This window comes from Nycticebus coucang, chromosome 3 (assembly GCF_027406575.1).
Source record: "Nycticebus coucang isolate mNycCou1 chromosome 3, mNycCou1.pri, whole genome shotgun sequence".
In the NCBI taxonomy this organism is placed as follows: domain Eukaryota; kingdom Metazoa; phylum Chordata; class Mammalia; order Primates; family Lorisidae; genus Nycticebus; species Nycticebus coucang.
Genome location: NC_069782.1, coordinates 143,850,333 through 143,868,457, shown reverse-complemented (window position 1 = coordinate 143,868,457; position 18,125 = coordinate 143,850,333). Strand labels below are relative to the sequence as shown.

At 39.1% G+C, this 18,125-nt stretch overlaps 1 protein-coding gene across 1 annotated transcript in view; it reads right to left on the bottom strand.

The window, feature by feature from the left end:
* Nucleotides 1-15,812, bottom strand: part of TRUB1 (TruB pseudouridine synthase family member 1) — a 38,716-nt gene extending 22,904 nt beyond the window's left edge. Inside the window, exons 1-3 of the mRNA XM_053585490.1 lie at nucleotides 15,460-15,812; nucleotides 12,161-12,259; nucleotides 4,670-4,725 (exon numbers count right to left, since the gene is read on the bottom strand). Of these exons, the coding sequence (XP_053441465.1) occupies nucleotides 4,670-4,725; nucleotides 12,161-12,259; nucleotides 15,460-15,754 (450 nt within the window). The 5' untranslated portion in view covers nucleotides 15,755-15,812. The remainder of the gene's footprint in view (nucleotides 1-4,669; nucleotides 4,726-12,160; nucleotides 12,260-15,459) is intronic.
* Nucleotides 15,813-18,125: the final 2,313 nt, after the last annotated feature.

Here is an 18,125-nt window from a genome sequence, read left to right as displayed (position 1 = left end):
CAGCCTTCTCAGGAATAGTACTAACAATATTTGTTGATCAATTTCTACAAGCAAGGCATTGTATAGAAAAAAATATATGCTTTTTACAAATACTATACACATAATCCCAAAAAAGCATGCAGTGAAAAACAAAATGACTCAGGAAAAACAGCAGAAAAAAAGCTTACTATGAGGCAGGAGAGGAGGATCCTGACCTGAATGAGAGGGAATTCAAAAAAAGAGCTGGGTCTGAATACTGTCTGTTTTTCACAGATGGAAACAAAATGAACTGATGGCCTAAAGATTTTATGGAAAAGCCAGCAATCCATCCATTAATTGATAGTGGTTGTATGAAATGGCACCATGCTGAAAAGGATCCTGAGGATGTTTGTGGATTCAGCAGGAAAGAATGTTAAGCCATGTTCAGTCAGCAACTGAATAGTCTCAGCTGAGTGCTAGCCGGTGATGGAAGGGTGGATTATAATATGGCTGTAACATGGACACTGTGTATCTGCGATCTCAGAAATAAATATTCCTACTCTTGAGGTGACTCCAACCTAACATACTAAGAGTTTAATTTTTCTAGTAACACTTTGATGCAAATAAAAAAAAAATTCATCTATAAAAACAGGAAGCAGAGAAAGTAGGAAACATTAGGCCTAGGTCCAAGTTAAGAGGCTGCAGCCACCAATTTTTTTTTTATGAAATAGAAGGAAAAATATCAAGAATATCTCATACATAGTGTTGAAGATGTTTGATGAAAATTTTGCTTTTTATACAAGTATGTATGTACAGGATTATGACATAAAGTAAATTTCTGAACAGCAGTCTTAGTCAAAAAATTTTGAAAATCACTGTTTAAAATGATCTCTAAGATTCCTTTCAGTGCCAAAAAAACCTTTCCAAAAAATATTAACAGTTTTTAAATATTTTTGATAAAAATGTAATCTTCAGCATACTTAAAGCTAAACTTTAATGATTTAATTCTTTCAACAAATATATAAAATTGAAAATATAAGAAATAAAAGTAGCTAACAAGACAATGATGCCTATTTTTGAAATGTGAAACAACCAAGAACTAGGTTTCTGTAACAAGACGCACCTGGGATGTGCTATTTCTGTTACAGTCATAGGAGGAGCAAGGATTTCACTGTGTGACATTCAGCTCTCCTCGCTGAACAGTGAAATGGCTTGTGACAGACAAAACTGACACCAGAGCCATGATGCATTTACACATTCATTCAGAACATTTCTGAAAATAAGCCTAGAATTTACAAGTAAAGCTTTTCATCTTTTGTATATAAAAAATGATTTACTATAAGGAATTGATTCATATGATTATGAAAGCTGAGAAGTCCCAAGTTCTGCCAGTTCCGCAACCTGGAGACGCAGGAAAGCCAGTGGTGAAACTCAGTCTGAGTCTAAACACTTGAGAACCGGGGGAGAAGATATAAATCTCAGTCCAGGGCAGGAGAAGATAAGATGCTCCAGCTCAACAGTGAGGCAGGACGAGAGGGGCAAATTCCTCCTCCTCCTCCTCCCTACAAGTAAAACTTTTCAATAATATATGACACCTGTCCAGAAAGTGTCTAGCCACATACTATAAAAAATAGTATTAACAATGGCTGGATACGTTCCATATAGCCCTTGTAGTAAAATTATATGTATATTGTGTTGTGTTTGTAGTTTGGGGAAAGGGGTGAATAATGAATATTTCAATGAATTCAACATATTTTATCTTGGGGGGAACGCCCCAACAAATTTCTTGAGGTAAACTTATCTCTTTTCATATTAACATAAAGTGACTTGTCTGTTGTAAAGATTTTAGAAAATACCAAATATTGTGAAGAAGAAAATAAAAATCATCCATAATCCCATGTTAAAGTAATCATTGCTCAAATTTTGGAGTTAAGAAACAAATATTAAGCAACTGGCAGAAATCCGTATCACTGGTGGCGCCCATGGCTCAGTGGATAGGGTGTCAGCTATATACACCGAGGCTGGCGGGTTCGAATCTGGCCTGGGCCGGAAAGAGGAACAATGACAACTGCAACAGAAAAACAGCCGGGCATTGTGGTGGGCGCCTGTAGTCCCGGTTACTTAGGAGGCTGAGGCAAGAGAATCGCTTAAGTCCAAGAGTTTGAGAATGCTGTGAGCTGTGACGCCACAGCACTCTACCAAGGGTGACAACTTGAGACTCTGTCTCAAAAAAAAAAAAAAATCTGTATCAGAAACAGATTCTAAACTATGTCAGTATTTAAGCACAATGTACAAATTTACTAGGAAACTGTCAAACGCCTCCATTCTAACACAACTTTTATATCCTGTGGTTTTTTTCAACACCAATATTTTCAAGATTGCAGAGTAAGTCACACTGAAATTTTTCATTTATCTAAGGCCCTAAGATTCCTTCCAACTGAATGGCACATATTTTTATGCCAGTTGATAACTAAAATGGGATATCACAGGCAATATGTTCCCCAGGGATTTTTATTTTAAGAAAAGCTTACTTAGACCACTGCTACTTAAAGTGTGGTCCACAAGCCACTATCTAGAACGATGTCAGAAAATGAGGTTATTTAGAAACTTATTTAGCAATTTTATATCGCCATAACATATTAATTTTATTTTACAAAAGTCCAGTCTCCAATGAAGTGAAATTTTTTAAAATGATCTTTGACCACAGATTTTTTTTTTTTAGAAACACAGTCTCTCTATTTCACCGTTGGTGGAGTGCAGTAGTGTCACAGCTCACAGCAACCTCAAACTCCTTAAGGATTAAGGCTTAAGCAATTCTCTTGCCTCAGCCTCCCAAGTAGCTGGGACCACAGGCACACACCACAATGTCCGGCTATTTTTTTGTTGCAGTTGTCATTGTGGTTTAGCTCGCCTGGGCCCGGGTTTGAACCCGCCAGCCTCGATGCATGTGGCCGGCACCACTGTGCTATGGGCACCGAGCCTGACCACAGATTGTTTTATTTTTTATTTTTGAGACAGAGTCTCACCCTGCCACCCTGAGTAGAGTGCCGTGACGTCACAACTCACAGCAACCTCAAACGCTTGGGTTTAAGCAATTCTCTTGCCTCAGCCTCCCAAGTAGCTGGGATTACAGGCGCCCGCCACAACTCCCAGCTATTTTCTTTGTTGTTGTTGTTTCAGTTGTCATTGTTGTTTAGCTGGCCCAGGCTGGGTTTGAACCTACCAGCCTTGGTGTTTATGGCCAGCACCCTACCCCCTGAGTGAGGCACACTGCTACCACAGATTTTTTTTAAAGAAACAATTTAGAGAAATCAGTTTATCAACTATTCATATCACATTTAGAGCAAAGGTTTTACAACAAATAAATAGTCCAAGAATTTGATGAAATTCCTCTCTACCTCTTGGCATATTAACTTTCCTTCCAAAAGCATTTTCAGTGGCCCTTAAACCCACCTACTATTATAACCAGCACCTAATTGCTAATTAGAATACAGATATTCTTATCTTTCTTAGAGTTGGAAAACTCCTTAATCATTTTTCCTAAAGAAAACCTGAGAGGCCCAGGGAGGTCAACTACTTTTGACACCTTGACTTTGATCATTGCTCCTTCCACCACGCTGAATGACTAATGCAGCCTCCACAGGTTTCCAGCCTCTCCCGCCTCCAAATAACCCTTCTTCTATCAAGTGCCTGACAAAAGTGCTTTTTGAGGCTACTCTCTTAGATGAACAGTATACTTTAACATCTTAAAGAGGCCCAATTCTGTTTCTTAATAAACATTTTGTAACCACTGAATAAAGCATCCTTTTTTGCTAAAGAGCACATGGTTTATAAAATGGTACTGTTTCTATAAAAAATTCAGGGTTTAAAATAATCTGCCACAGCCAGGCGTGGTGGCTCACGCCTGTAGTCCCAGCGCTGTGGGAGGCTGAGGCGGGTAGATTGTCTGAGCTCAGAGGTTCGAGACCAGTATGAGCAGCAGTGAGCCAGAGTAAGACCCTGTCTCTACTAACAACATCAAAAACAGCGGGACGTTGTGGTGGGCGTCTGTAATCCCAGCTACTAGGGAGGCAATGGGAAAGAGCCCATCACCAGAGGAAGAAGAAAATGAACAAAAAGAAAAAAAGAGTACTTCAAACGAAGAAGAACGAATAAGCAAGCTGAAATTTAAAATTAAAAAAAAATTAAAAAAATAATAATAATCTGCCACTAGAATTTATGACCTCTAAGCTTCCTTTCATTTAAGAAATGTGATTATATTTAAAAAATCTAAATACAGTAGAACCTTCATAATTGTCCACCTCCCTACACTGACCCCATCTTTAAGTAGACCTAATTTCCAGTCTGGACATGTACTACATGTATGTTATCAGTACAGTAGGCCTAGTTCCTTATGTTGACCACCTCCATATGTTGACCAGTTTGTTACAGTCCCTGGTCAACTTACAAAGGTTCTACTGTCTAATTTTGTAAAATTATGGGCACCACAGACTCTGCTTCTTTTTGTGTTTCCATTAAGAATTTCCAATTTACAGTCTCAGTATTTTAAATCTTCAGATACCATGCTTATGGAGACTGTGATTAATACTCAGGAATGACACTCATTTATGCAATTTACTCAGTTTATTTTTTAATTGATAAAATCCAATTAAAACATGCAGGTCATTGAGAAAAACATTAAAGAAAAACAGAACTATTTCAATATTCTTACCTTGGACCCTGACAACATACTGGTCAACATTTTTGTTCCCCTTCCAATTCCAACCACTACAAATTAAAGAAAGAAATATTATAATACTCTTATGAAAACTAGATTTTTATCATAGCCACATATTTTGATCATAATTTCCTGGCTTATATGAAATTGAAAAGCACATGTACTTGTTTAGCATAATTTGAGAGCTCCTGTTACTCCAGTCAGTTGAACTTGTCTTACAACTAAGAAATTCTGAAGAGATGGAAGAGACTTTTTTTCATATTCTTAAAGTATTAAACTCAGTAAAAACCTCAACCCATTGTATACAAAACCAATATATGGTGCCCCATATTGCATTAATGTACACAGCTATGATTTAATAAAAAAACAAACAAACAAAAAAAACCCCAAAAAACTCAACCCAGCCAAATTAGAAAATGAAGTTTTAGAACAATTTCAAAGGACTCACTGGAATTTTGTATGAGGACCAGTGAAAAAGAAGTGGTACAATTAACCATGTTCAAGTGGTATGATGAAGTCTTTTGACAGAATTCATTATTAAACAAAGAAAAAAGCCATCATCATAGCTAATGAGCCATTTAAAAATGATTAGTACACAATATTATACAACCAAGAAAAGAGAAATGTAACAAATCAACTTAACGCAAAGAAGAACACAAGGTAGAATGAGGCCTAGAGAACGTGTCCTGACATGACTGATCCTTACAGGTGAGATGGAGGAGACACTCAACAGCAGACACATTTTTAAGAAATAAAGTATTTATCATCAACAGATACAACTGCGTACAGGAGTAGGATACAACCGCCACAATTCAGAATTACAAAAGGAAACAAGGAGAAATGCTTGGCAAACTGAAATAATTACCATCGATGTTGACAGCAGACATCATTCGGTGAGTTTACTAAGTATCAGGTCCCACTCTAAATGCTTTCCACTCGTTAGCTCACTTAATCCTTATAATAACCCTGAGAGGTAATGTAATTATCCCATTTTTACAGATGAGGAAACTGAGGCACAGAGACTGAGAATGCTGTCCAGCACCTTACAGCCAGCATATGGTAGAGGTGAATTCAAACCAAACTGTGTAACAGCAGAACCCACCCCCTGCCACCTTAGTCACCTAGGCTCTCCCCACACAGCCTCCACTACTGCAAACATGACAATTCAACATCCTATGTCTTCCCCTTCCTATTCATACCATTTCACAACCATTTCTGAAACTTTATTTTGCACACTACAAAGCTCCCCCCAAATCCTTAATAGAGTCCCAACACCTACAATACCAACTTGTTAGTAGAGTATTCACAGTTCAAGTCCCCCTTCACTTACCATCTCTCTCACAAACCCCCTCTAAACATCTGTGAGACTCATCCATATTGATCCTTTATCTCTAAATAGTCATATTAGTTCAAGGACTAAGGTAAAAAACTGTCTGCCCTCAGCATCCTCTGAAGAGCACAACACTCTCCAAATGATACAATTTGTTGACACTGTTGTTGCTGAAGCAAAACTTTGTATAATTTTAACAAGGACTCAATGCAATTTGATTCCATTTAAATAAATGGCCAATCAATATTTCTGAACTGCTACTATGCACATCATCTGAAGAGGAATACTTCTGATGGGATAAAGAAGCCTGAGACACATGTCTTGCCTTTGAAAGAGCTTATAATCTCTCTGGGAAAATACACTACAGAAAAGGAAAATCATAGGTCTCCAAAAATGCTGCCTGAATGAGTGAATAATGCTAAGTAACAATATGATAATATATGATTAAGTGTCAAACAGAACAGTGTCGAACAGAGAGAGAACAGCTGCTGTAGGAAGTCAAAGGTGGCAGAACTATATCCGGCTAACGAAATCAGAGAAAGCCTTGTCCAGGCATTTCAAACAGAGTCTGAGTTAGGCCTTGAAGGATGGGTTGGACTTGAACCCACCAAGAGAAGAGAAGCATGTTCCAAAGAAGGAACAAACTACAAACTGATACAAGAATAAGCATTGTGGATTTATCGACCAGAATATAGGAGGCTTCAAAGCAGGCTAACCTGTTCAACTTTACCATAGGTGAAATGCTGAACAGACGATGGTTTCTCAGCTAGTTTAGTGATCTAGAAGGATAAAATTTAAAAGAAGCCACCTGACCTTTCTGTTTTATATACAAGAAAAACCAAGGTGATCAGGTGGCTTGTGAAAACAGAATTTTAGGAAGACTAACACAACGATGTAGTATGTAGAAAAATCACCTGGAGTTGGGTCCCAACCAATCAGCGGCTTTTCATTCAAGGATGTAAGTAGAAATTCAAAGAACAGCGTCCTGGGTGGAATTTTTGCTTGGCTTTTTTTTTTTTTTTTTTTCACTCAATCTTTCAAAATTACACAGTGTTTGTTGTATAAAATAAGTACAGGAATAAATGAAACCTGGTTTCAGCCGTCAGTGAGTTAAGAACCTAACAGGGAGACAGACAGCAACGAGCACTAAGACCAGAAGGAGGACTTAATTAGCCCATAAAAGAGCGAGTGGGCAGGTTCTCAGGGAGGAGACCCGGTTTCCGCTGAACCTGGAAAGGTCAGCAGGAGTTCTACAACTAAAGGTGCCCACAGAAATGAACAGCGTATGTGAAAAGAAAAGCATGAGCAAAGTCATCAGTTTGAAAAAAAACGTGGGGGATTTAGAGAAAGGATGAACAGGATTTTCCACACACTATCTTACACTTACTACCCTCTGATTCCATCTCTCAAATTTTCTTTTCTTTCTTTTTTTTTTTTGGCCAGGGTTGGGTTTGAACCCACCACCTCCGGCATATGGGACCGGCGCCCTACTCCTTGAGCCACAGGTGCCACCCCCATCTCTCAAATTTTCTGTGCTCATTCAAATATTTTCGAAAGAAATATTTTTTCTCCAAAAAATCCATTATTTCCGCACCTAGGCAGTGTCCTAGAATTCTACTCTCAAATCATAAAGATAGAATTTGTTTATGATGATGTCACTTTAGGACAGGCAAGATACAATACATGCATTTTCAAAGCTTTCTATAGTTGGAAGTTTCTACCGCCATTTATATAATTCTATAATAACAACCTTTAAAAGATCATCTTGTGAGATCTGTATCTTTCCAATTCTAGGAATCTGTCTTAATAATCCAAAACAAAGAAAAAGTTCCATTCATTAAGACGTTCCTCGCAAAACCGCGGGACTAACCTCAATGACCTCAAATAGGAAAATGGTTAAATAAATTGTATTTTACCCATGATAGCACACTACGTAACCATTTAAAACTAATGCTTATGAAAAACTTCTTTAAAATTAACATACATGTTTATTATGATGTTTAAAAAAACAGGATATATAAACACAAATGAAACAGAACTCAACTTTTAAAATTTACAAGGTATCCATGTAACAAGAACATTTGTACCCCCTTAATATTTTGAAAGAAGAAAATTACAGATAAAAAGCCAGAAAGAAATACAGCAAAATGTTAACTGATCATTGATGGAAGTAGAAAAGTAGATACTTTTTAATTTTCGATTTTTTGTATTTTCTGAATTTCTCCACTGTGCTCTCATGACCTCAAGTTAAAAGAATTTTTTAAAATGGCATATGGAAATTTGGATTCCATTTTTAGAAATTTATAATAAATGGGTATATTGTTTCCTACTCCTGCTAAAAATTACCGACATTGGCTTAAAATAATACAAATGCTTATTCTAAGGCTCTGGAGGTTAGAAATATAAAATGGGTTGAATTGGGCTTAAATCAAGGGGTTGGCAAGGCTATGTTCTTCTCTGGAGGTGCTAGGGGAGAATGCTTCACAAGAACCTCCCTAAGGGAATTTTCTTGCTTTTTCCTTGGCTCATGACCTCTTCACCTTTCACAGCCAACAATCACACACAGCAACCTCTGCCTCCACAGCCATATCTCTGACTCTCTCTTCCAGGGGTCCTCAAATGACGGCCCGAGGGCCACATGCGGCCCGCCGAGGACATTGATCTGGCCCTCAGAGTGTTTTTGCCGCCACTGCCTGTCCTGCTACAGTGCGCATGTGTGGAATGTGCACGGCACTCTCCGACTCCCCTCCTCTCTGTCTCTAGACTCCTCCTCTCAGTCTCGGGACTAACTGACGCACACTTACATCACTTGTTTCGACTAGCAGTGACAAATATGGAACCAGACATTGACCATCTCATTAGCCAAAAGCAGGCCCATAGTTTCCACTGAAATACTGGTAAGTTTGTTGATTTAACTTTAGTTGTTCCTCATTTTAAATACTGTATTTGTTCCCATTTTGTTTTGTTTTTTAATTTAAGATAAGATATGTGCAATGTGCATAGGAATTTGTTCATAGTTGTTTTTTTTTTAAACTACAGTCCGGCCCTCCAACGGTCTGAGGGACAGTGAACTGGCCCCTGTTTAAAAGTTTGAGGACCCTGCTCTCTTCCCTGCCTCCTCCACCTTCAAAGCCTCTGGGATTCCCCTGGGTCTACCTGGAAATTCCAGGATAATCTCTTTATCTTAAATCAGCTGATTAGCAACTTTAATTCCATCTACAACCTTAATTTCCCCTTACGATGTGACTTAACATATTCACAAATTCTGGAGATTAGGAAGTAATCATTAGAGGGCCATTACTTTGCTTACCGTGGTATTTTTGAGAATTTTGCGAGCCCTCTCTAGTCAATATGCTACAGAATTATAAACCTGAACTTCAGATTATAATCTTAATAAAGATTTAGCTGATTATCTGTCAGCTAAATTCTTAAATCTGTACCATAAATATTACCAAAAAACCCCAGGAAAAATACTTTAAAATGTTGAATGTATATTTTTTCACAAAAGTCCAATTCTGTTTTTTTAAAAAAAGATCTTTACGAAGCACTTCACAGGATAATGTATATGTTTGTGCAACATGAACTTTATGGACACCCTGTATATCTGTATATTATAGATATTTCATAAGATATTTTGATAAACCTTTTGAGAGTGACGGTATAGACAACCTCCTTTTAAGAGAAGAAGAAACTGAGACTCAGGGAGTTGAAGGGATTTTCTCAGCATTTGCTTAGTTAGTAAATAAAGTAGCTACAGTCAGTAAATAAAGCCAGGATACAAACCCAAGTATAATTAGAGTCCAGTGTTTTACTATACAATAAAAATTAAATATCAGCTTCTTATAAGTTTCCACAACTATATAAATGTCCCTTATTCTGTGACTAAATATCTATAATTTCCTAAATGTTATCTCCCATTGGAAATCACATGCATTAGAAAAAAATTAATAAATTTGACATACGAACACGTTGTATCGCCATACAAGTCCCTGTGTGGTCAAATATAAATTAAGCCTCCAAACAGAAAATTATTTCCAATACAATTTCTTCCAAACATACAAATTTCAGCCCCTTCATCATAATGTTAATACTAAAATGGAAGCTTCAATAACATCCCTTAGGCTCAGAGAAAAAATAAACTATTTTATTCACTGCCTCGAATATTACTATTCTGCATATCAATGAGGAACCACCAGCAAAAATTAATAGAATGTGCCTATAAGCAGCAGACCTATCCTCTTTTTTCTTGTATTTATGGTGCTATGCCTTAGAAACCAATAGAGTGGGAACAGTTAAGACAAACAGGCTTCAACTCAGGGCCAAATCTATTCAACTGGTAGAGGCTACCAGGAGGGCTGAACTGTAATCATGAAGCCACCTCCGGAACCAGTGACCAAGAATGTCTTGATCGACTGGCAATTCCTGTCATGGGCACAGGGCCGAACAGCAGCATAAAAGCCAGCTATTTGCTGTCCCACATCAGGGCAGAGGAAGAGAGCAGATCTGGGCTCAAATCCTGACTTTTGTCACTCACTAACTCTGTGACAGCCAACATGATACTTTATCTTCTTGGGTGTTCATTTCCACTTTAAAATAAGGGGATAATAATACCTGTTGTATAGGTTACAATAAGGATTAAACTATAATTTATGAATACCCTAAAGACCTCACACACACCAAGTGCCCAATAAATGCTCATTATCATTATAATGAGTTATTGTATTCATTATAAAACACTAAGTTATCTGAATTTGCCTACTTAATTTCTCTAATTCAGGAAAATGCATTTCCTTGTGATATTTTTTCTATTTTAACATCAAGTAAAAATATTTTTGCCAACAGAAATTAAAGAAAATCTATAATTTTAGAAAATACAAAATCATACATTGTTTCTGATTTTCTTGAAACATCATATTCTCTGCACCAACTTTATCTTCTTACAAACTATGAGTCACAACCCAATAGTGTACCATGAAATCAGCCTAATGGGTTAAAAAGGAAATCAAATTAAATATATGTGTAAAACACCAGAGCATATAAAAAAGTAGGTATCCACAAAAGTTTGTTTCTAGCATGTGAGAAAGAAGGCCACGGGGGAATCCCAATGTATGATTTTTATACTTATGGAGACAATTAGAAAGTAAAACATACCCTAGCCTGTGTAAACATATCTTAGAGGCCTATAAAGTTGGACTTCAACCACCTCTACTAAACACAGATAAAAAGGATACAATAAAAAAAGGATAAATGATTTTTCTCCTGTTAATTCTACCTATTTTCTTCAACAAATAATAAAATGGTTAATTAATATGTCTCCAGGAAAAAAAAGACTTCTCAAGAACTATAAGGTTCACCTTCTCAAAAGAGCAGATGTCAGAGATTAGATTAGATACAGGCAGAAAAAAGAGCTGTATATCTTGTTGGCAGTCCCCAAGAGATCACCCCAGTTTTGAGGACTGATAAGTGGCTCAGGTCTATTTAAGTTATGCAGTAGGAATACACAGCTGGATCACAAGGGAAAAAGACGTACAGAAATCCACACACAGGCTTTCTTATTCTCTCTCCTCCTGTGAAGGAGGAACACTTGAGCAGGCTTCTTTCTCCAACAACAAAAAAAGCAGCAACATTGTGCAACGTTTTTCTCGGAGAAGCTGAGAGGTCTCAGCACCCAAAGTGTTTTGGGGGGACTTAGGAGGATGATCACCCAGGCACCCTCTGCCTGGGTGGCGGGACAAAATTCCAGATTCCTAAAAGGAAAGTTGATGCTTCCACAAGCAGCTGAGGCATGGCAAACCACCCTTACCAGATAGGGAAGGGTGGGAACATTCCCCAAATCTAAGTTCACAGGGCCAACCAGGGGCAAGCCTTGCAAGCAGGCCTTTCTAAAGGTAACAATTTCAGGCCTGCTATGCTAACACTTTTCTGCACAGATACAAATCTTTTCTCAAAGTCCCAGGAACACATAAGTAGCTATTTCTGATAATCTTATATACCTTGTAACATTTAAGGGCTTCTTTGGAAGACGCTGCTAAAAATCCAGTAGCTCCAAAGTAGACTGAAAATGGGTGGCTTTAGTCAATCTTATCTGTTCTCAGCTAACATTTCTTTCTGATATCAAGTGACAGTTACATTAAGCTTCTTTTCATATCTCTTACCTAGAACTCCTCGGGCGGCACTGTCTAGGGTCCCTCCATGCCCAATTTTCAAAGTCTGCTTTTTCCTCTTGGTCCATTCTGGAGAAGGCATTCCAGCTTCTATAAGAATAATTGGGATGGAACAAGATACAGTAGGAGCTCCATAAACATGAGGAGGTTGGGGATGGTGTTTTCAAAACAAAAAGTAATGTATAAACTTAACGTATTACGACTTTGACATTACTGGCAAAGAACAGATTTTAAAATGTACAGCCATCTCTAAATTACAAAGAAATAGTATTCCAAAATTATTAGCTGTCTGGAAACTAGAATTCATTCTCTAAGAAAAAGGTATTTTTTAAAAGTGAGTAAATATCCAGGCTAACCGACAAAAATACAGTAAATTCTTGGTAGTAGTCTGCGGTTAGAGAATGATGAAGTTGGTTTTAATACAAAAAGCTAATTTTTAAAGTCCTCCATTTCCATTTCCAAATCTCTTCCATGTTCTAAGCTGGCACCTCAGCATACCTTAGTATGGGAGTACATTTCCTACTAAGTTTCCAAACTACCTGCGTTCACGTTCCCCTCTTCTAATTGGAACTTCCAATTCATTAAAGAAGCTATTCTTAACAAAAGGTATGTGGGAAGGAGGTAACAGTTAAGTTGCATCTTGACTTCTAAAGCAACCTGGCTTAGCTCATACTCCTGTTGTAAAGATAAAGGGAAATAATGTCACCTGAAAGTGTTTGGGAAACTACAAAGCACTAGAAACTGTGGATGATGATGGCGTCAGTTTACTGAGAGAACACTAGCTACTGGACTTCAAATGAGAACGGAGAGAATAGGAACCGCTGTATTGATCTACACCTACCTCCAAACTCATCAAACCTGCCTTATCACCACTGACACTGAGAAGACAAAAAATAGAGCTAAATAAATAAAAGATAAGGAGAAAGCAAAGCAACAGTGGAAAAGGAGAAGCCAGATTAAATGGCCAAAGGGATTTGCTGGGTTGCTCAGCCTCTCACCACAATTAGCACTTCACTGAATCAGAAACCGTCTCGGGGACACAGTCCTGGTGTCACTCTCTGATTACATCACCATGCCTGAAAGGACCTAGACTTCAAACATCGACCTCGACCAGTGGTTCTCAACCTGTGGGTCACGACCCACAGGAACCGTATTAAAGGGCTGCAGCATGAGGAAGGTTGAGAACCACTGACCTGGACTTAGACTTGCAACCCATCATGGATCTCTCATCCAGGAATTTACAGAAACATTTTGGGGAATTCTTTGTATTTTCAACTTGACATTCCTTGAAGTATGAAGGCTTCATAAATACACTATCTTCCTATTGTGTCCAGATTTACCTCCTTCTAACTTGCAGACACAACGCCTCTACTATATTGGAATTTGGTTCATCCCACTGAACCAACATTCCTGAATACTTCTTAAAGTCTTTTCTAGCTATACAATTCTGGTATGCTTCAAGCCTTGAAGGATCCAAACAGACATTGAAAAGTGGGGATTGTACTATTACAGAAATCAATATATGGAAAGGCAAGGAATGTTATTAGAGGCCATGACCATTGATTGTGGCCTAAATCAGTGGTCATTAGACATAACTAGCATCAGAATGAGGCATCTTTAAGAATCTTTCCAGGTAATTCTGACAACGAATTAGAATGACATCTGGGAAGCCCTAGGCTAGCTAACACAAATACCAAACAGGCCAATCACAGTTCTATATTCTAAGCAATATAGAAATGGAGGATAATGAGAATGTTTACAGCTGAATGAGTGGCTTCCAGAAGGTGGCCTAGCAACACCCTCGAAACAATCTGTTTTAACTAAGTTTAAACAAGAAACTTCAGTTCTTGTAGGCAGATTAACCAGAAGTCCAGGTCATGACTGGACGGAACCCTTTGATTCTGTCAAAAATTTGTCAGAATCAATGGTAATTGCTATTTTGAGGAACAAAAAAGCCATACTTTAGTTATCAAATCAGGAAAGCGGTAATTCTGTGAAGGAGAAAAGCTCTATGATGACACTACAATGCTTATATGCCTCACTTCAACATCCACTACACAACCTATTCTTACAGGCAACAAAGTATAACTAAAGCATAACAACCAAGCAGGTACAACAATGGAATTAAACATCTGCAAGAGTGTATCTATTTGCCAATAAACATTTACATCTATGTTGTGTCCGTTATAATTAACAAATTCCCATCAGAATAATTTGGTTTTGCAATTGCACTTGTACCCCATAAATATATGCAAATAAAAAAATTTTTCTATAAAAGGAATAATTTGGTTTAAAAAAAAAAGTGTAAAGTTTGCCAAAGAATACTCAACAATGTAAGAAAGTTCCTGTATTGGTTTAAAGGCAAGACAGGATAGGGCCAAATTCTGGACAACAGTGAATAACCTACCTAAATAGTTTCGCCACTAAGGCTGCAAAAATTACCAGGCTGTGAGCTCAGTAAGGGGAAGAGATGGTTTCTTTCATCTTCACATCTCTACAGGCTGGCACAGATTGGACTTACTGCAGGTGTCCAACAAATCTAAGGTTCCTTGATGCCTCTGTGTGAAATGATCTACTGGGCTGATGAACTGTGTTCTTCTTCTGGCTTTGCTAGTATCTTCCCAGTGTATATGAATAAACAAATTAAAGAATGCACTTAGAGAAGTTATCAAGTTACATTTACTGTTCCTCCAAATGTGGTCCATAGACTACTTATACTACTATCACTGGCTCAATTGTTTTAAAATGCAATTTCCTAAAAACATCCCTGACACTAAGAATCACAATCTGACAGGGCAGAGATTAGGAGTCTGCATTTGTGTAAGAGAATGTAAGTAATTCTTATGCCCACTACAATGTGGGAAAACACTGTATTAAGTCTTAGCAAACAAAGTATATTATCTGCATTCACAATGTATTTTTAAAAATGCAACTTTGAGAGTACAGAGCCAATGCTTCCCCTGGGTGGGGTCCATCCACATGAACCAAACAAGGCCTCCTAAGAGATCCAGATTACAGAAAATTGATCCACTTGACCAAGGGCCACGGTTTATTGTGTAAGTATTGGGGTGGGGGTCCCCTTTGAAAAATACAACTGCAAATAGGCTACAGGAGTTCACGCCAGGGCAAGTCCAAGCCTGAGAGGCCCCAGATTTCAGTCCAGAACTAATTCAGTGGTCGCTCTCCCTTTCCCTTCCTGTGATATCTTGAGCCATGAGCATCGCAAAAGACTCAAAGTGCTCCCCTCTGCGTCGACTGCCTCACCCTGCTCCCCATCCGGGCCGCAGTACCTGCCAGCAGTTTCTCCTTCAACCGATTCAACAGCTCGGCTGAAGTGGGCCCTTTGGGCTTGTGCACGGCGAACACGCCGCTCAGGGACAGCAGTTTAGTAGCCAAAGCGGCCTTGGAGACCCTAGCTTCGGATCCGGTCCTGGCCGCGGCCGCAACTACCGCCGCTGCAGCCGTAGCTGAAGAGGTCGCAGCCATTCCTGCGGCTGTTCCTGCAGTTTCAGGGACTGGGACAGTGTCTACCTCCAAAGACGACGATAACATCGCCGCCGCCTCGGCAGCGGCCATGCTTTCCATAAGCACACCTTTTTTTTTTTTTTATCCTGGAGGCGCACGCTGATGACGCAAAGAGCGCGCCTGACATATCCTTCCCGCCGAAGGGGTCGCAAGGGTTTCTGGGAATTGTAGTTCATAGCTTCCCTGTTCGGGCCAAAGTTTTGTGCTGTGAGCGTTCTAGGGGAGTCGTTTTTCTCCAACAACCCCGTTTTTTACGTACACTTAGTTCCGTGCTTCAAGGAGTAATTTAGAGTTGCAGTCCTAAACTTTCGACCCCAAATACCAAGTCCGTTTTTTTAGGCAAGAAATCTCTAAATATCCGGTAGCACCCCCATCTCCGGAACTAAGAGGACCCAACATCCCAGAATAGAAAACTGAAAATACTGACTTTTGCTGTGGCTTGCAAAGATCCATGACTCCCTGCGCTACTGGTTTATTCGATTTATTGTGCTCTTGGATGCAAGGTTTAGAATTAAAATATATCCAGATGTAAGCTCTATTGGACCAAGGAACCTCTTATCTTGTTCACTGCAATATCTCAAACGCCTCACACGTACTATTGGAGACAGAGTCTCACGATGTCGCCCTGGGTAGAGCGCTGTGGCGTCACACCTCACAGCAACCTCAAACTCTTGGGCTTAAGCGATTCTCTTGCCTCAGCCTCCCAAATAGCTGGGAGGCGCCCGCCACAACGACCAGCTACTTTTTGGTTGTAGTTGTCATTGTTTGCAGGCCCGGGCTGGATTTGAACCCGCCAGCTCCTGTGTACGTGGCTGGCGCCCTAGCCGCTGAGTTACAAGCGCCAAGCCAGTGCAATGATTTTTAATACTACCCGAGTTTTGCATTCTTCAGTACACATTGCTTAGATATCAAAAGGCGTTATTGCAATTCAAAAACTTAAACTACTTTAAATTTGAGACCTTCTCTCTAAAAGTCACTTCCCAACAAAATTGAGGAACATTGTTTTGATCCTAGCACAAGGCAAAATGGAGAAAAATTATTCATTTTACTTCTGCTCCAGATATATTAAATGCTATCAGGAGTACTGTGAGACAGATAAGGTTCATCCTTACTCTTCTCCCAGTTTCCTTATAGCCAGCTTTTCTCCTCATCATCCTTTTGGACATTAATATCTAGTATTCTAACGATGCCTCTTACCTGCTCAGAATAAACAATTATGGACCTCCATTTGAACTTGCTCCCATTGATGTAACAAACCCTTGAAAAATCAAACATTTTAAATACAATATTTATTTCTTCCTGTATTTTCTCCCTTTCTCATTTCAATAAGATCACCAGACTCCAATTAAAATGTTTTCTGGGGCAAACAACGAGGTAAATGTATGTAATGCCATACAACCAGTGAAAGTGAAGAAGGAAGCTACACAAAATGGCACAAAGTGAAAATCCTGTCTCAGAGAAAGAGGAACAGGTCACTCTTCAGGAGTGAAGACCCCTTTATACGCTCACTAGTTTGTCCCACCTTTCTCCTTGCAGGATTGGTTGTTGTTTCCACCTTTTGTGGTGATTGACAAGTTGGGGTCATTATATAACAGTTTCCCTTTCTATTCAAGCATCTTCCCCAGAATTCTTCAGGAAAGTTACCCCTGTGCTATGCTAATTAGATGCTAATGAGCTCTAAGTCAGTTAAAGGTCTCTAGGAACTCCTTCCTGTGTATGTTCCCATGAGGGAACAGTTCCTAGCCCAAATTTGGTTCCTAGCCACAATTCAGTACCCCCGTCTGCCCTTAGCCGCTTCCTTGCCACCCGTTTATCTTCCACTAGACCTAATGCTCTTAGCTGGAAGCGGAGAGTCGGGGACTTGAAGGGACGATTACAGACATGAACAATAATGACATGGAGATTGGAGACCTTTTCTCAATTGTCCGGACATCAGCAAGCTTCCTGAATTCTCTTGTGACTCTAAAGTAGGAGATGCAGAGACGGCAGAATTAGGGATGACAAATAATGCTTACATTTGAATTCTCCATCAGCCCACTGCAGAATGAGAGTAATTTGATTTATTAAAAAAAAGAAAGAAGGAAATGGATATATCTTGCACATCTGATTTGTGGGAAGCTAGGGTACAACAAAATTAATTCTGCTCTGCTATCGAATTTGCATTCTTGGCATCAGAAGCACCCAGCTTTAATTTTCTGAGGTCACCACTGTCTTTCTTATTGGGCAAGCCTTGAATTCACAGGTTCTCTTACTTAACACATGCATGAGTTAAGACTCTTTGGTTAGAGGGCAGCGCCTGTGGCTCAAGGGGTAGGGCGCCAGTCCCATATGCCGGAGGTGGCGGGTTCAAACCCAGCCCCGGCCAAAAAAAATAAAATAAAGACTCTTTGGTTAGAAGAAGCAGGAACTGATTCAGACCAGCTTGTGGGTG